Genomic DNA, 23,683 nt, shown 5'->3' with positions numbered 1-23,683 from the left:
GAGAGAGAGAGAGAGAGAGAGAGAGAGAGAGAGAGAGAGAGAGAGAGTGAGTGAGTGTGTGTGTGTGTGTGTGTGTGTGTGTGTGTGTTTTCAGGCTTTTTTTATCCTGATTAGTTACTAAGGAAGGGGTCATTTGTTTGGGCAGTTGTTGCCCCTAGTCTTCAAGGAACCAATGTTACTTTACCCCTGGTCCAACTTTGGTCTGTGTGGCTTTCCCCATGTTTCATTCTGTTTGCCCACTCTGGAGAGCAAACCACAGTGCAAATGGAATGCTAATATATTAACCCCCCTGGGGCAACTTTAGGTCAAGTTTTACTCTTTTCTGCTCAGACTCTAAGGAAGGCTTGGATTGTGGAGACTGAGCATTGTTTGAACTTAGTCCTGTGTGACTGGGAAACTGAACCGCCTCTACTTGCTATTCAGAGACCCCAGCCAAAAGACCTAGGTTATGTCTAAATATGGATGTGAGGAGTTTTCTCATAATTCTGATAATTCAAAGCAACTCATATGTCTTATATGAAAGGAAGCCCCATTCTAAACACTAGTTATGGTTTCCATGTTCTTTTGATTATGTCCAGCTATTTGGCAGGGTTTGTGGGACCTTTCGGCCCACATCAGGAGAGGATCAATTTCAAAAATCCATCATATTTTAATGTTGCTCTAAGGCTATTAGCTGTAGAGTACCATATTTTCCAAAGAATTAAAGCTGTAAGTTCACCCAGAGGATAATGGAGAACGTGATGGGCAGGTAATGACCCTGGAACAGTATTAAGGAAAAAGCATACTAGAGAAATGGCATAAAGGACATCATCAGAGCAATGTATGAACAGGGAAAAAAAGTAGACTGACCATGTAATGAATGTAAGGAATTACCAGGAAATGCCCATCCCATGGGCTTCACTGGGAGCCATGCAGTCTGGTGAGATCTGAAGGAAGACATATTAAATGGACCTCTTGCAGAAGATATAAGATTGATAGTGTGAGAAGGCACTGATGGATTGCCATTTGCACCTAGGAAAGAATACTCACACCATGGCTGTTATTGTTCAGTTATATCAGTTGTGTCCAAACACCATGTGGGGTTTTCATGACAAAGATACTAGTCTGGTTTGCTGTTTCCTTCTTCAGGTGATGTTATAGCTGAGGAAACTGAGCCAAAGAGGGTAAAGTTTGCCCTGGGTCACATAGTTAGGACGTGTCTGAGGCCTGATTTGAACTCAGGAAGATGTGTCCAGCACTCTACCTATTGCATCGTCTAGTACAGGTTCATTGAGAAGCATCAACATGTGATCATTGTAGCACTGTTGATATGGATAGTTTATGTCCATGAGGGCTAAGGATTCAGGAGCTTCCATGTATTGTCATTGTTAGCAATTCTAAATGACTTTCCTTATAATTCTTTTTTTTTAAGCCCTCACCTTTCATCTTGGAGTCAACACTGTGTATTGGCTCCAAGGCAGAAGAGTAGTAAGGGCTAGGTAATGGCAGTCAAGTGACTTGCCCAGGGTCACACAGCTGGGAAGTGGCTGAGGCCGGATTTGAACCTAGGACCTCCTGTCTCTAGGCCTGACTCTCAATCCACTGAGCCACCTTTCCTTATAATTCTAAAGTACCAGACCCTACAGCTTTCCTTGTTATACTTGTGAATTCTTTGTTATCCTGATGGTCCTTCCTTACATGAAAAAAAAATTCTCTTCCTTTACTCATAGCCTATTTTTTCTCTCTCCTTTTAAAAAACTATCATGTTCTGTCTTAGGATCTATACTAAATATCAGTTCCAAGGCAGAATAGTGGTAAGGACTAGACAACTGGGGTTAAGTGATTTGCCTAGAGTCGTATAGCTAGATATTGTCTGAGGTCAAATTTGAACCCAGGACCTCCTATCTCCAGACCTGGCCTTCTATTCTCTAAGCCACCTAGCTGCCCCAAGCCTGTTTTCTCTTGTTCGTTCATCTGTGAACAGTGAGAACAATTATTCATCACCCTCTCTCTTGTCTACAATTTTGAAATGTGGAGTGATCATCTTTCCAAATAATGTATGACTTCCCTTACCTTCTAGGCACCAGAAAAATCTTAGAGTAGAAGGGCACAGTAGTATTAATCAATACTCAAGAGCATGCATCAGAGTCCTTTATTTGGGGGATGCTACTAGGGATAAGAGGGTACTGTAAAAGGGGTTCCCAGAGAAGCATTAGCAGCGTAGAATATCATATTAGGCATGGGACTCAACATTTACAACTTCGACTTGGAGGAGGAAAGGGGAGACATAGTCATAATCTCTGAACAACTTTCATAGCTTCCTTGCCTTGGTGAAACTTATTCTGACAGATCGGTGCATACTTGAAGAACATTTAGTTCCAAACTAGTCTCTGACACTTTCATTTGGCAACTTTGCAGCTCTTAAAAATGTGGCTCAAGCCCGAAAACTAGCTGATGTGGACAGTGAACTAGCCTCAATGCTCTTCATTCAAAAGCAGGAGGGGAGCAAGACCCATCAGCTCACCAGCAAAGAGGCAGATGCCACGAGGAAGCGGAAGCTTGAAAGAATGGCGTCAGTCCGTCAGCGGGAGTCTGAAAATGATCTTGGCCTCAGGACAAAAAACCTCCTGGTGAGATACCTGCTTTTTAGTCTCTAAGGCTTTTGTCACCCAATGATCTTTTTTGTTGTTCAGTCGTTTTCCAGTCATGTCCGACTGAACCCATCTGGGGTTTTCTTGGCAAAGATACCAGAGCAGTTTGCCATTTCCTTCTCCAGTACATTTTACATATAAGGAAACTGAAACAAAGTTAAATGACTTGCCCAGGGTCACACGGCTAATGGGTGTTAAAGGCTAGATTTGAAACCAAGCAGTCTTATTGCCTTGTCATTCCTTCATGATGTTGCTTGACCTTGTCTAAACAATGCCATTTCTTAGTGGCAGAGTATAAGGTGGTTTGACTTGGTTTCTCATGTGTCATAATTTCTAGATGTAGGAATAAATTTTCTTGTTGGAATGGTTATGTGACTATCTGAGATGAAGAGTAGACCTGGGAAGGATCTTAAAGAGACCTTCTTATCTGTCTGGTACTCTGAATGCCAGAATGATGGGTATCTCCTTTCTTCTTAAGGATCTTGAGGGACTGAGACCCCACAGTTTTCCTTGTTAGAGTTGGGAACTCTTTGTTATCTCAAGAGGTCCTTCCTTTCATTCAACAAAAAAACTTCTGCTTAACTTGTAGCCTGTTTTCTCTTGTTCATTCATCTCTGAACAAGAACAGTTATTCAGCATCCTCCTCATAAAACCCTTTTGTATGGAATCTTGAGACATGGAGTTATCTTCTTTCCAAATATTGTATGACACCCCAGCTGCTTTTATTTATTCCTAGGATTATTGATGTAAGGGCTATTAAGGTGAAATATTAGCCAGTTTCTTTACCATATTTAGGGTGATCTTTTTTCATCCCTTCTAGAACATTGGGTAGATAGGGAAGGAGGAGGAAATAAATTTCAAAATCCCATTTTTTTTAACGTTGATCTTTTTAATGTTGCATATGGCCATGAGCCATGGAATATAATATTCTCAAAAGAATTAAAATTGTGGGTCACTCAGAGGCCACATGGTGGGCAGGCATGGACAGTAAACTCATAGGGATATTGCGCACCCATATGGAGGAGTAAGGTCTATTAGCTGCCAGCCGCTTTGTTTTTGAAAAGGAATGTTTTGTTTTAGTTGCTCTGTTCAGTTGTGTCTGACTCTTTATGACCCCATTTGGGGTTTCTCTTGGAAAAGATCCTGGAGTCATTTGCCATTTCCTTCTCCAGCTCATTTTCCAGATGAGGAAACTGAAATCAGCCAGGTTAAGGGACTTCCCCAAGGTCACATAGCTAGTAAGTAACTAAGGCTACATTGAACTCGGGTTTCCTGATTCTGGGTCTAGTGCTCTATCTACTGTGCCACCTTCCTACCCCAAAGGAATGTTAGATGATCTTAGGAGGCACATTAGAAGACAGTTTATTCTCACGTTATCCAATCTTTAACAAGCTTTCATCAACTGGAATACACTGTTACAGTCTTTGCATTTGCCTTTACCCTCATATCCTCAGATCCTAGGTTTAGAGCAGGAGGAGGCCTCAGAAGGCCATGTAGTCCAATCCTCTCCTTTCACAGATGAAGAATCTGAGAGACATCAGTTTAGTGACTTGTCCAGGGTCAACAAAGCCAGTCAGGGTTTGAGGCTGTATTTGTACTAAGGTCTCCCTGACTCCATGTTCAGTGCCCTAGTCAAGTGCTCCCTGGTACCTCTCCAAAACAGAAATAGGTGTAGATTCCAGATGTGGTATTACAAAGAACTAACTCCCAAGTTATCTGCAAGTTAAGCATCATAGGGAGCCACCGAGAGGTCATGGGAACTGCCAGCATGTGGCAGAGATGGGATTGGAACCCAGACCCTCCTATCTTGGAGGCCAGCTAGCTCTTCTTCCATCCCGCCCTTCTCTGGCCCTTTTATTTGAAGAGTTTTTATGTTCCTCCTAAGGGAAAGAGGCACAGAAATGGATGCAATGTTGAGCATGCTATCTTTTCCCCCTGCTTGCTATTAAAGTTGTTCTCTGGGATAATAGTTATGCTTCAGAGAGAATGGGAACAGGACCTTTGGGGAGATAGTATTTGGGCACATTGCTGATCTCAAAGAATTTTACCAATGCTTCTTTATTTTTTTCTTTCCTTCTCTCTCTCTTTTTTTTCATCCTCATGTTTTCAAATTTTAAATCCTCTGAGTAAATAAGGGGTTACTTGGGGATATTGGCCATGTAGAAAAAGAGGAAATCTAGGAGGCTGTTGACCCAGTGCTGGGGGGTGGGGATAGGGGAAAAAAGATCTAGGAATCCATTTGTTTTCTTTTTTTTTTAAAACCCTCACCTTTCGTCTGTGTATTGGCTCCAAGGCAGAAGAGTGGTAAGGGGTAGGCAATGGGGGTTAAGTGACTTGCCCAGGGACACACAGCTAGGAAGTGTCTGAGGCCACATTTGACCTCCTATCTCTAGGCCTGGCTTTCAATCCACTACATCACCTAGCTGCCTCCTACAAATCCATTTCTTTCATTCATTGTTTTCCTTTTTAAAGGCTCAGCATAATGTCCAGGTCCAGCACTCACGGGATCTCCAGATTATTGATGCCTATCGAGAACGAACCAAAGTAGAGAATATCACCAATATGCTGAGTCTGGTCATCACCACTCACCACACTATCTATGCCACTCTGGGCACAGCTGAATTCTTTGAGTTTGCCCTAAAGAACCCCCACAACCTGCAGCAAACAGTGTCGATTGAGATCGATAACCCAGAGCTCAGGTAAGGGTTGTTGTAACTTTTTTCCTTCTTTTTATTATTGCTCAACTCCATCTTCCTGGTAAGAACAGCCTTGTTTTTCTAAACTGATTCAGTCTCCACAAGGAGCTGTCACTGGTCTGCTTTGTGCAGTTTGCAGGACAGGTTAGTGGCAAAGGGAAGGAATATCCTTCAATGATCGTAACCTCCTATGGAGTGGGTAGAGCATTATCCCCACTCTGGATTCACCAGGTCATTCGAATAGCAGTCCAGAGTGATAGTGTGAATATCCATAGTAATAATGCTATTGACCTCTCTTCTAGTGTCATTCTGGATAGCAGGGAGTGGAGGCACTTCAAAGAGGCGGCCAAGGTGTATACGCCCCTGGAGGAAGACATGTTCCACCTCCATGACAACCACATTCCACAGCTCTACCTGCGCCCCAAGGAGATGATTCACATCCCTTTTAAATATCAGACTTTCTGCATAGACCACGCTGTCATGATGCAGGTAGGAAATCAGCCCTGTTTGATGCAAGGTACACTCAGTGCTCAAATAGAATGTAGAAAGGCCCATTTGACTAAGGAATTTTGTGTAATTAATGGTCCTTCATTCTTCATAGCATTTTATGTATCTTTAGAGCCAGACTAGAGAAGTTCTTGAATACATGGTTTACTTTGTTTCTAAGAAATTCATATTTTTCTGCTTTCATTTTTTATTAAAAACTAGTTGAATTGTTTCTGAGAAATTTATCTTCACGTTAGAAAGACTGGTGTGGTGGGAAAATCATGGGTTTGGCAACCAGACTTGTGTTTGGGATCTGTCAGATCCCTTGTGTGACTTCCTTCCTCTATCAAACGAAGGAATTGGATTACGTGATCCGGAATGTTTTTTCAAGAGCTAGACTCCATGGTGCATCTCTCTTTTTTGGATTTGGTAGGAATAGTCTCTCCCAAGGCTCATCCTTTTCTTAATTTCTTTAGTTTGTTGGGAAAAATAACTAGACTTTTTCTGTTTCTTTGAAATCTTTGATTTTCCTCCAATCCAGCAAGTATTCATTAAGGAGCTTCTCAGCAGCTCCAAATTATCCTCTGTCATTTATGACAGGTGATGGAAGAGGTCGGGGTCTCTACTTTTAATTCTCACCGAATCTATGTACATCTCTCTTCTTGCTTAATAAAGCCAAATAGATTGAAATTTCCAAGCATTTAGTGCTTTCTCAGCTCCACAGCTACTGAAATGTGCTACTCGTCTTAGATGGAATGATCATTATGTTTCAGTCTTGGGTAGGAGGGAGGGGGAGAGGGAAAGGAGGAAAGAGAGAGAGAGTGAGAGGGAGAGAGAGAGAGAGAGATACTTATATACACACATACAAATACATACATACACATATATATATAGCAACATATAATTTTAAAATCTTTAATCATTTTTAATGATCCCTAAGCTCTTTGCTGCTGAATATGAATCAATGTTCCTAATGGCTCCATGGAATTCCTAGAAGCTGTAAATTGCACAGCTGTTAATTTAGGTTTATTAATTGCTAATATTTCCATTATATCTCATGTTCTTTGATTTCTAGCAGTGGCCTGATGAGCATAGATCTGACAAGCATCCAGAAACCATGTTGCCTTGGAAGTCCAATGACATACCAACCAAGAGCATTAAGGTAAATGGCGGGGATAAAAATGCTGATTCTAAATAGTGTTCATGCATCCAGCTAAAGGAGTTCAGGCAAGTGAGGGGCTATATAATTGGATTGGACAGTCAAGATACCCATGCCTCATCAGAAGTAGAGCTTTTATTGTCACAGAGTGCACAATGATCCATTTCTGCTATTCATTTTCTCATTCTCTTTGCATCTTCCTGTGTTGGCATCAGCACATCAAACACACGATATTCATTTGTGTTGTTTTATGGTGTATTTGGGGAGCTGAGCTCATCACCAGCAGGCTGGCCACTTGGTGGTAAATTCTTTGACCATGCCAAACTATAAAAAACACAAAATAGCTTTCAATTGTGTGTGACCCACTATCTCTTCTGTGAGGACATGATGGAATGGGGCGGGGGGGAAGAGAGTGCTAAGAATTAGACAATTTTCATACCCTCTATAACCACTAATTAATTTAAGCCTTTACACTTCCATTTTAGAATCAATACTGTGTATTGGTTCCAAAGCAGAAGGGCTAGACATTGGTGATTGAGTGACTTGCCCAGGATTACACATCTAGGAAGTGTCTAAGGTCAAATTTGAACTGTAACCACTAATTTAACTATTGATATTCTAAAGAGGAGGTCTGGATCAGCAAATAATAGACATGGTAATGGGGATGCCATGTTATACCAATCTTGATGTTCTAGATATGTCAGACCAAAAAATGAAAGGAAGTAGCATCCCAGGAGTAGGATAGCTCATAGATTTTCGTGGGATACACAAGTGAGCCTCTTCTGATCTAGCTTTATAGTTTGTCCAAAGGAAACAAAAAACATTATTTCACACAAGGCTTAGTCATCTCATATCATGCTGTTCATTTTCATTGGCAAAAAAAAAATCTGATGACAATGGTGACTGATGCACCAAAATTTGTTCCAGAGAATAAGGAGATGTAAAAATTCTGTGATACTCTTGAAATTAAATCAACATGCCTTTGAATGCTCAGGGACTTCCATACAAAGGTAAGCATAGAGGAATATGATGAAAATTTTGGAAAACATAATTCAAAAGTAAGAAACAGAAGAAGCCAGAGGTTGGTAGACTACAGACAATTTATCCACGTACTCAGTGAATACTTTCTTCAGGAAGAGAATTGAGAGGCCCCAGACACCATGAGCACCAAATTGAAATTGATTACAGGAATATATTGTGGAACTCATTTTTGAATTAACTGTTGGTGTACAGTCAGATCAATGACTTATCTCAAAAATAAAATGAAATGAGAGGAAAGAATGAAAGTAAGAAGAATATATGATGTGCAATTGAGGTGGCTTCAACCTGACCTGTTTAAATGAGCTGTTGAAACAGAAAAAAATAGAGAGCTTCACAAAAAAATAGATATTGACACAGATTATCACCCTTTCTCAAGGGAGTTTAACTGATGTAAATTAATTCCTCCAATGAAAGGCCAAATGATCTAAAATAATTTCAGCTGGTAAATACTTAACTCCTTACTGAACATAGAGATTTAGTAACTAAGGACAACATTGTTTTAGAATAAAAACTGGCTAGTAAAAGCTTATAGCAGAGGATGGTAAAAGATTACCAGCCATATCACTTCTAAAACAGTGAAAAGCAGAAGAGGGAAAAACAGATTTACTGAAAGTTTGGGGAGAGAAAAATTAAGTCAGATAATACTAAGAGCATTTAGTCAATTAATTTAGTCGATTAATAAACCTTTTAAGTGTCTACTGTGTTCCAAACACTGTGCTAAGTGCTATAGATACAAAACAAAAAAACATAAACAATTAATAAATAAGAAAAATGAAAAACAGTCTGCCTTCAAGGAGCTTACAAATCTAATGGTGGAAGACAATGTAAAAAAGGCCAAAGGAAGCCCAAAAGTAGGTTGGGGATGGGGAGAGAGCGGGGAGAACTGGGGAAAGTACTTGACATATAGGGCATGGTAAAAACGTCAGAGAAATACCAAAGAAGGGCAGACTGGTAAGAAATGAGGAAATGCTCTGATATGATCTTCCTTCTTAAGTGGAGATTTTCATGTTCATGACTCTACCTTCTAATCAGAGGGACAGAGAGTAGTGATGAGGTGGAGTTTCAAGGCTGATAATTTCTTAGATGAAACTTGAGGATAGCAGAAACAAAAATTGTAGAAGACCTGTTGGAAGTTTTATGAAAAACTCTTTTCTCCTGCACCAGTAGTGAGCCCCTCACATTTAGATTCTAACAATGTTGCCTCAGATATACTGCCTGAAGAAGCAGATATAGAGAGCCTCCTAAATGACAGGTGTTCTCTTACCAAACAAAGATAGGAAGAGTAAATGGTCCAGAACAGATATTTTAGCAGAGGTCCATGTTGGAAGTAACATGATTTTGAGGACATTGATTCTTAAGATAACTAAAAGACAAGAGAATAACAAATATTTGGAAACTATCGTGGATAATATCATTATTAATGCCAGAGAAATGTGAATCAGGAAACATCAATAACCCACGTGCATACTTAAAACCATTCCTCTAAAATCTCAATGAGAATAATCTATATGCAATTATAATGGCTGTATTTGGCCTTGAAAAAGCGATGAGAAAGCACCCCTTCTTCCTCCCTTCTTTGCAGATTTAGGGAACTATTGGTGTGGAAACATCACAATGTATTGTCAAACTCTGATGAGAAAGATGGATCATTTATGCTGAAATTTTTATTTTGCTCTCTTAAACAATTCTTTGTCATAAGGGATAGATCTCTGGGTAGGAGAAAGGGAAGGCGTATATTTAGAAGTGAAGGTATCTTTTGTGAAAAAACAAGTTATCAACTAAAGTTTTTTGAAAAGACCAATTGGCACACTCATTAAGGGCCTCCTTGATGAAAATGTGGGAAGGCAACAGGCAGACTGACACCAACTGTGATCTAGAGCAAATACATCTATTCACACATACATATGTATATATACATGCATAAGTATACTGCACATGTGTATAAATATTTGCCTAAGGTGCTCAATGTTATGGGAAATGTCCTCTGCATAGTTCAAACAGAAGAGTACTTATCCATGGCATGAATCACATTGTACTGGTGTCATCAAGCTCCAGAATAATGCAAAAGCTCCTCAAAACAATCCATAGCCATTTGAAAGAGACTGATTTAGCCATCTACAGTAGAAAACAAAGTGGATGAAATAAACTGCTCATATCACACCAGGCAGAACCATTGGAAGGAACAGTAAGCTACCATTACTGAAGAGGAGAAGATTAGATTGGAAATTTTATAAATTGAACTGAACTTATATTGATTCCAAATTGTTCAGTGCTACAAAAGCTCATCTTTTTTAATATGAAATGTTAAAAAAAATTGGATGTCTCCTATTTGTAAATGATGGAACGCTGTTGACTTAGAAGGAATGTAATTGAAGGTGACCAAGAGAACTATGGAAAAACATGTCAGGTTTTAGCATATTCCCCCATAAGAATGACATAAAAAATGTCTCATCCTATCAAGATTGAGAGCTGTCATGTTGCTAGAGTGAAGAATAGCAGATGTCTTTGAAATATTAAAAGAACTGGAAAAAGACCTGCAGCAGGTAGAGTAGACTTCTTTGGGGAAGTTACAGAAAGGCCTAGAGAGAAGACACATAGGAGAGAAAGGCATGGAGAGCCTGTTGTCTGAACCAGTGGAGAAAGGACCCATGATTCTGAGATTACAGATCCCCTGAAGCATCCAAAAACTCAGAGAGGATGCATCCTGGGTATCTGCCAGACACTTCATTTTGCAACTTGCTTCCTTGAAGGGCCTTGAAGCCAGCTGTTCCCTAGAAATGATATATCCCAGAGTTCTGGGTATTCAAGTCGGGCATCCCTGAAGTCCATTGCTACTGTCCTTGAACAATTTTGTCATAGCATGAAGGCCATTTAAAACATTTAAACTTGTTATGCAAGAACTCTTTCCACAGTGCTCCTGAATCTTGTAGGATTAATATGTTTTCTCTGTGCATTATCTCTTTTGGACAGTAAGACTTAAATCCTTAATTGCTATCTCAAAGGGGAAATGGTGTTTGTAAGGAGGTCTTGTTTCACAGTCCTGCTGGCATGATACCCTAAGGAGAAACTTGGTACTCTGATGTTTTTAATGGGAATTTCTGAAGTGTATTTTTTTTTACCGGCAAGTGCCCTTTGCAATAGTCCTGGAAAAACACAAAGCCCTTGATTTGTGAAGACATCCTCCCCCTCAGCACTCTGAACACAAAGTATAAGATAGAAATGAGATGCAGGCATCCATCAAGACTCAGCTGGCTAAGCTTAGCGTCTTTCTCAGGCTTTAATCCTAACTGGGTGAAAAGTGAGGTCTGCCCATGGCCCAGGTCAGAGTGGCTGGTTTCTCCCTCTGCAGAGTTTGTCTCTAATGAGAGTTTAATTTGTGAAAGCCCCTCTGGGGTAGGAGTTCTTTTTATCCTTTGCTTTGGACCATAACCCTCCACTGCTACCTCTAGCTGGCCTGGGAGTGAGCCAAGACTCTTGAAGGGGATTCTTGGGGGTCGCAAGGTCTGGCAGGTCCTTCCAGAATGCAAAGGCCCCTGGCACCAGCCTCCCTACTGTCAGAGGACCAGCCTAGCTCAAGGCAGAAGCACATCATCGGTTTGCTCTACACTTTGGGACCACAGACATTCTCAAAGATGAGATAGTGGTTCATAAAGGAGATGCCATCTGTGACACACAAACTTAGAGACTTCTCCATCCCAGATATTCATATGGAGTGTTTGTGCCCAACCTGTGGTAGAGCCTCCAAGCTCACATTGATCTAGTCAGCCACAAATGGGCACACTGTACATTGACCTGTATATTGTACAACATGCTGTCATTTTGGTCCTCTTCAAGTATGAAGGACAACAACACAATCTCATACTTGCCATCTGTAAAAGTTCAGGTGGGAGTGTGCCCATGGAACTTTGGAGTATAGAAACTCAGATAACTCAGATGGACATATGACCTACCTTGTCAACTAGAGAGTGAAAGCCCTCTCAGAGGGCAAAGCACAACTCTTCCATGCCACTCTTATCCACGTCCCCTAAAAGCTCATCAGAAGGGGCCATCCAACATGCTAGAGCCCTTCCTCCTGAAATCATGAGGGTAGACTTGTCACACTCTGGCTGCCCACCTGTCTGTCATCCTTCACTCTTGCCATGGAACCCAACTATCTTTTCTTTTGTCAGTACTGAAGGAGACTTAAAGTCCTATTGAAGTAGGAAGGAAATATTGAATTATACAGATTATGCTGAGTAGCTCATAGATTTTTTGGAAACCATTTTTCTGACCTGTAAAAATGTTCACTAACCCTTCTGATGCTTAACCATGACCATGGCAGTATTAGGTCGATGGAGCCCAGAAGCTCATTTCCAGTTTCTCCCAAAGCAAAACGAATGTTCTCAGCTACTTAGTATTATAGAAACCTCGACTTCACTGAGTTTTTGGAAAACCTTTTAGTTAATGAGTTTTCTATAGAACATAACTGAAGAGCTCAACTTAAGGGAAAATTCTCTAATAATTTAAGGTATGCAATGTTGAATAGGCTCTCTCTGGAAGAGTGTAGCACAATGGGTAGAGATTTAGATTTGGAGTCAGGAAATTTTTGTTTAGATCCTGCGTCTGACACTAGTTGGCTGTGTGGCCCTGCATAAGTCAGACTTCCTCTTAGGGACTCAGTTTACTCATTGGTAAAATGGTGACAATCCTGACTGTAACTACCTCATAAGATTGTTCTGAGGTTCCAGAGAGATAGAGTTATAGTTATAAGGTATTAAAGTACTTTAATAACTTAGAATGCACAAAGGCACTTAGAACCTCCTGAACATACTGGATATCTCCTTCATTGGAATGTAAACACATAGTGAATAGGGATTATTTCATTCTAAGCATTTTATATCACCAGCGCTTAGCATAGGGGCTGGCACATAGTAGGTGTTCAATCAATACTTGTCAATTAGTTGATTGATTGGCCCCTATCAAGTAAAGGCTAGAAAGCTAATGTGGGAGATGTTCTTCGAAGGAATTCCTGATTAGGTACAGATTGGCCTAGGTGATCTCAGAGATCCTCTCAATTTTCTGATTACAAGATATGGTTAGCCTGGAACTTGGGCTTTAGTTGTCCTTTATGACAAACATATGCTTCCTGAGACCTCTTAATGAGGCATTCAGATCTTCATTTCTTGTTCACATTTTACTGAGACTTCTGAAGATTCCCAGACAAGGCTATATCAGATGACCAGTAATAACTTTTCTTATGAGAAAGGACAGATTTTGGAAAGATACATATAGTAGAAAGGATGTTGGCCCAGGGACCAAGAGTCCCAAGTTCAAATTCTGGCTCTCTCATTTATTGTCAGATATTTATGTGTCTTTATCTTTTTGCATTATAATAATTGAGTGTAGTGCTTGGCACATAAATGCTAATTAATTGGTTAATTGCTTGTGTGACCTTGGGTAAGTTTCTTAAGCTCTCTAAATTTCATTTCCTTATTGATAAGATGAGGGTACTGGATTCAGTGATTTCTAAGATCCCTTCCAACTCTAAACCTATGATCTTGTGTTCAAATCCTTGGTATTGCTTATTCTCAAGGAGGTCAGTGATCTTTCCATTTTCCAAGAATTCTGTCTTTGTCTCAGTCTTCAAGTGGGAACACTTCTGTTGTCATAGATTCAGTCATAGAATTTGAGAGCTAAAGTGGTCTCCATAGCCATCAAGCCTAATCCAGACTTGTTTATCTAAACTTCTGAATCCTTTGATGCTTGAGCTGATCACCTGAGTTCTAATCCCTTTCCTCACCTCCTCCCCTATTTCCTGTGAATTTTATGTTTCTTAGTTGTCTCTCTGGCCCTTGATCCTACTTAAACCTTCTGGTATCAGAGCTCTTCCCATGTTCCCATACCTCTTATTCCCTTTTTGCCCTTTGTTCTCCAAGATTTCATAAATCCTCAGAGACAGATGGTAAGTCTATCCTAATCCACAAAAGCTTTTGACCTAGACAGTCCTGGAGCTTCTCTTTGGGATCATTTCCCCCTTAGGCCTCACCCTTCCTTTCTTGCCCAGATTGGGTTCCATATCACAGGTTTTCAGACCTGGAAGCATTTTGGGAGGCTATGGTAGTTCAACTGAACTAAGACCACCTTCTGCCATATCATCAGCAGGTAGGCATTTATTATCCACTTGAATATCTCTGAAGAGAGGGAACTTGTGAGTCTCTGCCTGTTTCCTTGCAGCTTCTACTTGCTCCTACCTTGACTCTGAGCCAAACAAAACAAATCTAATTCAAGTATCTTCTTCATTAAGATATTCAAAGTTTTCTGTCATGTCTCTCCTAAACTTTCTTTTCTCCAGGCTAAATATCCTTCAACTAATTCTTATATGGCCCAAAATCAAGGTTCTTTAACGTTTTGACACCTTTCTCTGGACACTCTCCAGCAAAACCTTTTTTCTGAACAGGGCAGAAGGACTGTCATCTCCTAATACTGGTCCCCTCCCCCTTCTCCTTTGCCCTCTCCCATTTCCTCATCTTTTCCTTCTCCTTTCTACTCTTTTTCTCTCTCATTGCATGATATTAGTAGGATTGATACCTATAGAATTCATCCACATTTGACAATCAGCATACGTATATTAAGCATTGAGTATGTTCCCATTACCATGCCAGGTGCCAATGATATAAAGAAAAAAGTAAAAATGTTCCTGCTCAGTGGCTGAGCAAGTTGTGGTATATGATGGTTATGGAATACTATTGTTCCATAAGAAATGATGAACAGGAGATTTTCCGAAAAAGTTGAAAAGACTTACATGAACTGATGCAAAGCGAAGGGGCTCAACCAGAAGAATATCATACGAAGTGATAGTAATATTTTTTGATGAACAACTGTGAATGGCCTAGTTATTCTCAGCAATGCAGTGATCCAAGACAGTTCCACAGACTCATGGTGAAAAATGCCATCTACCTCCACAGAACTGATGGAATCTGAATACAGACTGAAACATATTATAATTAATTTTGTTTCTTCCTTTTTTTTTCATTTGAAATCTCTTCTACAAGATGATTAATGTAGAAAATGTTTTACATGATTACATGTATAAAATCTGTCAAATTGCTTACCCTCTCATGGAAGTGGGGTGGGGTGGGAGGGAGGAGAGGAGGCTCAGAAGAAGAGAGAGAATTTGGAACAACAAAATTAAAGAAAATGAATGTTAAAAAATTGTTACATGTATTAGTAGAAAAAAACCAAAACATTATTTTTTTTAAGTCCATGCTCTCAAAGACCACACAGTGTATTTATTTTGTCAGAGGGCTGAGGGTATATGCCTTTCCTGATATCTTATGAAAGCCCCAAAAGTTTTGGAGAACTCTTAAATAATGTGTTAGGTACCCATGCTATCTCAACCTGTCCAGGAAGTATATTTCTTTGATAGAACGAAGCTTGGTAGTGTTAATTAAGTGTGACAGATTTATAGTAGAGTTCTTAACCTGGGGTTATGAATTATTTTTATAATGATTTCAGTAGAATTGGTTTCTCTAGTAATTCTCTCTATTTTATGCATTTAAAAACATTATTCAGAGAAGGGATCCATAGACTTTTCTAGACTGCCAGAGGGGGCCAAGATACAGAAAAAGTTAAGAAGTCCTGATTTCAAGCCAGAAGGCATTTTAGAGATTGAGAAGTCAAACTCCTTCATTTTAGAGAGGGGGCCCCATGAGGTTAAGTGTTTTGCCTGGGTAACTCATGGAGTAAGTGGCAAAGCTGGGGTAGGGGTTGGGGAAGGAGTGGGGATGAGCTTCAAGCTCAGTTCTTGACTCCATATCTATATCCTCATTTCTGCCATTTTCTATAGGTGCTACCACAGTTCTTTCCTAGAGCTGAAGTTATGTCCTTTTGCTAATTATGCTAACAGCAGGCATTTATTGAATTCCTACTATGTGCCATGTACTGTATCCCGTAGTGGGGTTAGAAAAGACAAAAATGAAACAGTCTCTATCCTTAAGGAACTTTCCTTAAGGAGCCTTCCTTCAGCTTAGGTTCCTATAAATAGTGAATAAATGACTGACTATAATGACCTTTCAGAGAGACTTGTCAGTAGCCTAAACTTGTAGAACCTACCAGGGCAAACTACTTCAGTGCCTTTGTGTCACGACCAGGGATGTTTATTTTTCTATTATTTAAGAAAGGTCTCTTATTTGATCATTCATAATTAATGGAAATAAAATAAAAATTCATAATTAGTGGAAAGAGATTTTTCATTGGTTCTTTTCTCCAGTACACTGTTCACTTCTTTGACCCCAAGCAACTCAGTTAATCATCCATTAAATAACAATAATAACATCTACTCCCTCTTGCTTCCTAGAAATGATATGGGGATAACAGAGGCTCTGAGACCAGGCACTAAATACTGGGCTTGGATCGAAGACTGGAATCCAGTTTCAAACACGTAGGAGCTTAACAAATTCTATAAATTTTCTGAGCCCTGGTTTTCTCATGTATAAAGTAGAAGTTCCAACACCCACAGCAGCTGCATATATCAAATGGGGTAATGTTTGTAAAGTGCTTGGCAGTTCTCAGAATGCTACCAAAATGTGAGCTGTGATGATGATGGGCTCCTCCAACAAAGATGCTCTAAGTGATGGGAAACATCAGCAAAAATCTGTGATCTTGTTCTTTTGTAATACCTAGTGGTGTTCTGTTTATGTACCAGGTATCGTTTAGTGTGAGCAGTGGCAAACCTATCGCTATTCTGTGTGTGAATGTAGAATATCAACCCCATGTGGTTGATCAGACATTTCGGTTTTATCATCCGGAGCTCTCCTTCCTGAAGAAATCCATACGGTTACCTCCTTGGCACACCCTGCCAGGTAAGCCCTCCCTGAAGTGCAGGAGGCAACTATTTTCAGTCTTAGATTTTCCCTTGGCTACAAGTGGTGAAGCCCATCCAAATGATCTAATTTTATGGGTCATAATTTGCTTCCTTATCCACCAATTTTTTCACATAAAACTTTAATGATAGATAACTCATGATATCATGACTTCACTTTCATTTCTTCCACTTGTCTTTTTATTGTTGTTATTTCATTGTTTTCTGTTGTGTCCAATTTTTTGTGACCATATTTGGAGTTTTTTTGGGAAAGTTATTGAAGTAGTTTGCCATTTCCTTCTTCAGCTCATTTTATAGAGGAGGAAACAGGGTTAAGTGACTGGCCTAGGGTCACACAGCTAGGAAGTATCTGAGGCCAGATTCAAATTCAGAAAGATGAGCACACAATGCTCTGTGCCACTCAGCTGCCCCTTGTCTTTTCTACCTGCTAGTAATTTTCTTTGCCAACCCATAATGAAGTAGGATTTTTGCTTCTAAATTTCCATCACTTTTGATTTGGTCATTTTGGGTACCTTCTCTGCTGGCACAAATAGCTAATACTCTGTGACCTCAGAGATGGTCTTCAAAAGTTGCTATGGCTGAGAAATCCATTACACTGCAGCCAACTTGGCAATCTTGGAATCTCTTTTGAACCTGAGGGGGTGTCATTTCTCAGTCAACAGGTCCTTTGAAATCCTTTCATTCTGACAAAATTTTTCTGAACTGGCACAGTACAGGATGCCCTCCATAGCGCCAGAGATCTTTCTAACAAAAACCAAGCAGTCTACGCTTGATGAGTGTAATCATCTTATTTAAGGCTGGCCTCTTTGGACACCTGTCCCCAAAAGTCAGAAAAGTACCATCAAGTGGTTCCTCAACCTTGGAATCCCTGAAATCCTTAGAATGTAAGCTCCTTGAAGGCAGGGCCTTTCTCAATCTTGTACTTGCATTTCTACCACATAACATTGGGTCTGGTACATAGTAGGTGCTTAATAAATGTTGATTCATCTTAAATTATTTTAAAAACAGAGAATCTCAGCAGGCTAGTCTGGCACAGTGATTATTTATTCTTGTATTTACACACTGCTTCTTAAGGTTAGTTTTTCATCTTTACAATGCCCCTCTATTGAATCCTTAAGGAAGGCCAGAAATGAACCAAGCAACTTAGGACTAAAATGCCAATATATACATGACATAACAATTTATTAATACTACTAACAAAATGTACGTATTGCTTTGAGGCTTACAAAGTGCTTTAAAGATATTCCCATAACAACCCTGTGAAGCAGGTATCATTATTATCCCCATTTTATGTGTGAGGAAACCAAGGCTGAAAAGTGCGATGATTTGCCTAGGGTAAAAGAGCAAGTGTCTAAGGTAGCATTTGAACTCAGGTCCTGACACCAAGTTTAAGACAATATTCACTGTGCCATTTAGTCCATGTATTTAGTAAAACAATGACCCTCCAATTGGCTAGAGAAACTAATGCTACAGTTTTGCTTCTTCCAAGAGTTTGCCCATTTCTGGCCTAAGTGTTTACATAAAAAAAGAGGTGGTATGAATTTTCCATATTTCCCAATTCTGTGTGCAAGGCTCCCTGAGACATTAAAAGTGTGTTTTCACCTAGGTAGGGGCCTGGAGAAGTTTTTGTTCCTCAAGAGGAAAGATATCAATCTCTGAATCTTTTCCACTTTCTCAGGTGCCCCTATAGGAGGAATTCCTGGCGAGGAGCCCCAAATCTATGTTCGATGCAGTGACCCAAACGTTATTTGTGAAACCAAAAAAATGGTAGGTGTCTGCAAAGAGGCAGATCTGGAGTCCAAGGAGCACACCACCATTTTGTTTCTCCCAGATACCCCATGAGTTTAACTCTACTTCTCTCAGGCTTTCACTTCAGTAATAGATTACCCAATATTCTACTTGCTGCCTGATCAGCTGGTAACCCCTTCATTTTAGATGAAGCTGCTTTTCCATAGTTCTGGAGGGTTATTTTGCAGCCCTTGTGAGAGCTTCCATGTCTGAGTTTTATTACCCTTGATAGCCGATGGGTTCCCTGATCAGCTCTTGGAATTTTAACAAAAACAAATAGAAAAATTACATGTAGCAAAGTAAATGATAATTAAGGCACTTGTTAATTGCCATTGTGTAAACAGGCCAGTGCAATAATTGTATTATGACTGGTTAGAAAACTTGATAGAACTCTTGCAAAATCTAATTACTAAAACCAATATGGAATTATAAAACCAGTAGTTTTCCTCTGTTGTAATGAAATCACAACAGCTCCAACTGTAAGAAAAACTGACAGTTTATTTTTTGGAGGGGGAGGAGCTTGAAGGGGGCCATTCTCCAGGCTTATATTTGTTTTGGGGCAGGAGGGGGTGGTATAATGAAGAGCCAATGAAGCCCTGGGGTCCTCATTAGCTGGTTTGATCTCTAGGTTAACTCTTTTAATGATGCTGCCCAATGTTTATTCTCAGGGCCCAGGGGAACCACAGGACATGTTTCTGAAAGTAGCTGGAGGTCCAAGCCCACAGATCAAAAAATTCTTTGTTGTTCTTTATAGGTAAGTAAGCAAATTCAGAAAATGCAGAGACTGGGAACATAGATAAAATGAGATTTCTATAGGAGTCTGCGTGGGATAGAGAGAAAAGTTTTATATCATTTCTTTTCTGAAACTCTGTATGCGAGGGCTTATCTTTCAAAGAAAAATCCTAGCTCCCTTCTTAGAATCACTACCGTGTTAGGCAATGCAGATTAAGTAATTTACCCATTGTCACATAGCTAGGAAGTGTCTAAGATCAGATTTGAATCCAGGACCTCCCCCCTCCCCCATCTCTACATCTGGCTTTCTATCTACTGAGCCACCTATTATAGTTCTGGACGTTACTTTGTTAACTAAGATGCTATTCCTGAAAGTCAGACTTTTCATTCTAGCAATGATATTGGAGAAGTCTTTTGGTCTGTTCCCCTACCCTTCTCAACAGCACATCTAAAAATCATGTCAATGAGGGACATCTTTAAAGATCTGCAGAGAGGGATGGAACTTTTATTCTTTTGTTCATTCCATAAGTGAATGCCTATTATAGGAACTTACTGTTAAGACATTTCAGTTGCATCTGGCTCTCCATGACCCCATTTGGGGTTTTCTTGACAAAGAGGCTGGAGTGGTTTGCCATTTCCTTCTTCAGCTCATTTTATAGATGAGGAAACTAAGGCAAATAGTGATGATGACTTACCCAAGGTCAGACAGCTAGTAAGTGTCTGAGGTCAGATTTGAACTCAAGAAGATGCGTCTTTCTGACCCCAAGCCTGGCACTCTATTGACTATACCACCTTGCTCATTGAGACATAGAATGGGCATACTATGGACATAGAACTATGCCAAATGTTGTTGACCAGAAAATAAAAGGAAAATGGCATATATCCTCTAAGCATTTATATTTTAGTTGGAGTTAAGACCACATGTGTGAGCCCTCATCTACAATAGGAGTTGTCCCATTGCTTCCTATGTGGCCTCCAAACTTAACCTCTCATAAGGCAGCTTAAGCATATTCAGTTCTCAGCAATGATCCTTTGCGTGATTGCCCTCTTATGCCTGAAGACTATAATTAAGCCTTCCCCTAGCCTTCCCTTTTTTAGTTGAAATTATCTGTATTCACCTAACTTCCCATAGGTGTCATTTCCCGGGTCTCTAATCATCCTCTTGTTTTTTTTTTTTCTGAATTTGATTCAGACTAGAAGGTACCAATTAGTCTTTAACAGGTGTCAGAGAATAAGCTCCAGATCTTCCTCTCAGGAAGACTCATTTGAGTTTGTATGCTAACCCAGGGTACAATTCCTGTGATCTTGAACAGAAACTATGAGGTATTTTTTTTAAATCCCCAAATCAGTCATTCCAAGCCAAGGGAAAAGGCCTCCGATTTGTTTTATCTGTCAAGGAAATGGTCCCCCGAGAACTTAATAGAATAGTACATGTAGCTAAGGGGTGTCAGTTGAGAAGGTTAGATACTAGGACCCATTGGGGGTATAAGAAGGTAGATTACATGGTTTGTTACCGAAGATGTAAGAAGTTGCTCTAGCATATTCTACTATATTTTTAAAAGATTTTATCCCAAAGCTCAGAGAACTACAACTTTCAGCAGGATTATATTTAAATGATTTCAGATAAAGAAGTATCTGTCTTATCTTTAAAGACCTTCAGTCATCCAGCAAATTTATTTCCCTAGTGGTTATTGGGAGGCATGGAAAGCTAGAGGCCGGAATTTTGAGTATCCATTGACATAAAATGAGAATATGATTTAAATGAAAGTGGACTCAATTCCCTTTAACTTCCTTGGAATGTTTTTATGAGTTGACATGTAGAGTCGATGGTCTTTTTTTCTTTGTTAGGGAAAAACTAAGTAAGCTATGTTTGTGTCATGCTGTAGGGATTATTGGCTGGCTACCCCTATTCAGATATGGCAGATCTACCTTCACTCTCTCCAGCGAGTGGATGTCAGTTGTGTCACTGGTCAGCTGACTCGCCTTTCCCTTGTTCTTCATGGCACACAGACTGTTAGGAAAGTGAAAGCATTTACTTCTCACCCGCATGAGCTAAAGGTAAGACTTTCTTAGAATGGATTACTTAAAGCTCTTCTCTTGCCTTCCCCTTAACTTCATCTGTTGTCCCTGTCTGCTGACTGACTGAAGTTTTGATGGTTGGGACAGATTAATGAAATACTTTGTAATTAGAATTCACCTGGCATATTCTGTTGACAAGTTAGTTTTTAAAGGAAAACTATGCTGATGAGCTCAATGTAAATAACACATCCACTTATTAAATAAGTCCCATTTGGAATTAAGAATATTTCATTACCATAAAGTCTTCATTGAAATTACCTTTTATTAAACTTGTCAAATGTAGGCTCATTGGTAGAAAAGCCCAGAGGGCAAATTATTAGAATTAATGAGATCTAGAGACTAATCATTGCTTTAGAATTAATTTAGTCACAGTTACACATGTGAATAATAAGAGAAACATCAATGCCATTACCCGTGTATTAATTTTTAAAACAAAAAGAATGTTTAAATTCTATCTCTTGGGAAGCAGACCCTTAAAGAACAATTGTACCTTTGGAGGAAAGACTGAGCTAATGCCTACCATGACACATTTATGGCTTATGACACCCAAATGAAGGTGATCCCCGTCTCCTCGGATGATGGCATTGCCCCTTATTTTTTCTTAACATCAAGTCAGAAGTTGGTTGGCAGGTACTCAGATGATATTCCAGACTGTCCCACCAAATCAGAAATATCCAGATTCCTTCTGCCTTGGGATATCCAAAAGGAAATCCCTAGTATCTGAGATAGAATTGGATGTCTCAGAGATCACCTAGTCTAGCCCCTTTGTGAACTAGAGCCCGTTGGCAACATTCTCTGATTGGCAATCAGTCATCCAATCTCAAGAGGGGAGCCCTTCACACTCAAAGGCTGCTCATTCCTTTTTTGAATTAGCTCTAATTTTTCTCTCTCCAAAAAAATCTTCCACTTCTTGACTTTCATCCATTGAGGATGAAAAAAAAACAAACTTTTTTTTTTTTACTGTGATATTTTCCTCCCAACAAAGAGAAGTGACTACACTTGAAGAACACATAGAGCCTATGACCTTCTTCCAGGGAATAGGATGACAGATCTTGGTCAAGTTTTTGTAATGGTGTAATGAAAGCATTTCCTGACCTTGGTTAATAATTACCTTCTGTTTACCCTGTTTAAGTGTAGCGCTTAAATCCTCTTTCTGCTTCTGCTTCTTTTACCTTTGGACAGCTGGACCCTGATGATGTTTTTATGCTCTCACGGAACAGCGTGCACGACCTACACATTGGTGTGAGGCCTCAGCGGTCTGGCAGTCGGTTCCTTTATCTCAATCTGGTAGATGTTGACCACCACCAGTTGGTGACCTCCTGGCTCATTTGCCTGTCCAGCCGACAGCCTGTCATTTCCAAGGTATGTGAAGGGTCACATTCATTTATGTTATTTGGTGGGAAGAGGCCCCTGATGCCCAAAATCTTGGGTGATGTGATCCTACAATGTGATTCAGAGAAGCAACCAGATGCAGGAGAAAAATTCTTGGTTTTAGAGAAAACAGAACTGAACTTGCTAGCTGTTCAACTCCTCATTTAATCTGGCCCTGCCTCAGTTTTCCTTCCTGCAAAATGAATATAATACTTGCACCATTTGCCTCGTAGGGGAATGTGAATAAAGTAATTTGTAACCTCCGAGTGAGGTAGGCAGGCAGTGTAGCAGATAAGGTGCCAGACCTGGAGTCGGGGAGAATCATCCTCTTGAGTTCAAATCTGACCTGAGACTCTTACTATGTGACCCTGAGCAAGCCACATAACCCTGTCTATCTTAGTTTCCTCATCTATAAAATAAGCTGGAGAAGGAAATGCAAGCCATTCCAGTACATTTGCTAAGAATACCCCAAATGGGGTCACAAAGAGTCAGACACAACTGAAAATAATTGAACAGTTCCTGAATGTTATATTGTTAAGAAATCTTTTTATCACTGGCATTTTTATTTCTCACAAACATCATCTCTAGGCCAGTTTTTCAACTAAATTTGCTCAGATTCATTCATTGAATGTTCACAGCTTATGATGGTCTGCACTTGATAATTCTCCACCTTCTTCTATTTGGGAGTAAGATGGAGGCTGTGTTGAGGACATATTTGTTCTCTCTGTCTCTTCCCTTTCCTCCTCCCTCCTCCCTCTTCTGTCCTCCCTCCCTTATTCCCTCTACACACACACACACACACACACACACACACACACACACACACACACACACACACACA

At 39.9% G+C, this 23,683-nt stretch overlaps 1 protein-coding gene across 1 annotated transcript in view; it reads left to right on the top strand.

The window, feature by feature from the left end:
• Positions 1-23,683, top strand: part of NPHP4 (nephrocystin 4) — a 180,964-nt gene that overhangs the window by 146,175 nt on the left and 11,106 nt on the right. The window contains exons 19-27 of the mRNA XM_044671236.1: positions 2,398-2,609; positions 5,103-5,329; positions 5,629-5,838; positions 6,908-6,974; positions 16,696-16,852; positions 18,551-18,639; positions 19,329-19,414; positions 21,279-21,450; positions 22,654-22,833. Of these exons, the coding sequence (XP_044527171.1) occupies positions 2,398-2,609; positions 5,103-5,329; positions 5,629-5,838; positions 6,908-6,974; positions 16,696-16,852; positions 18,551-18,639; positions 19,329-19,414; positions 21,279-21,450; positions 22,654-22,833 (1,400 nt within the window). The remainder of the gene's footprint in view (positions 1-2,397; positions 2,610-5,102; positions 5,330-5,628; positions 5,839-6,907; positions 6,975-16,695; positions 16,853-18,550; positions 18,640-19,328; positions 19,415-21,278; positions 21,451-22,653; positions 22,834-23,683) is intronic.

Source organism: Gracilinanus agilis, chromosome 3, assembly GCF_016433145.1.
Source record: "Gracilinanus agilis isolate LMUSP501 chromosome 3, AgileGrace, whole genome shotgun sequence".
Classification (NCBI taxonomy): Eukaryota; Metazoa; Chordata; class Mammalia; order Didelphimorphia; family Didelphidae; genus Gracilinanus; species Gracilinanus agilis.
The sequence above is the reverse complement of the archived record's forward strand: the minus strand, read 5'-3'. Positions and strand labels throughout refer to the sequence as shown.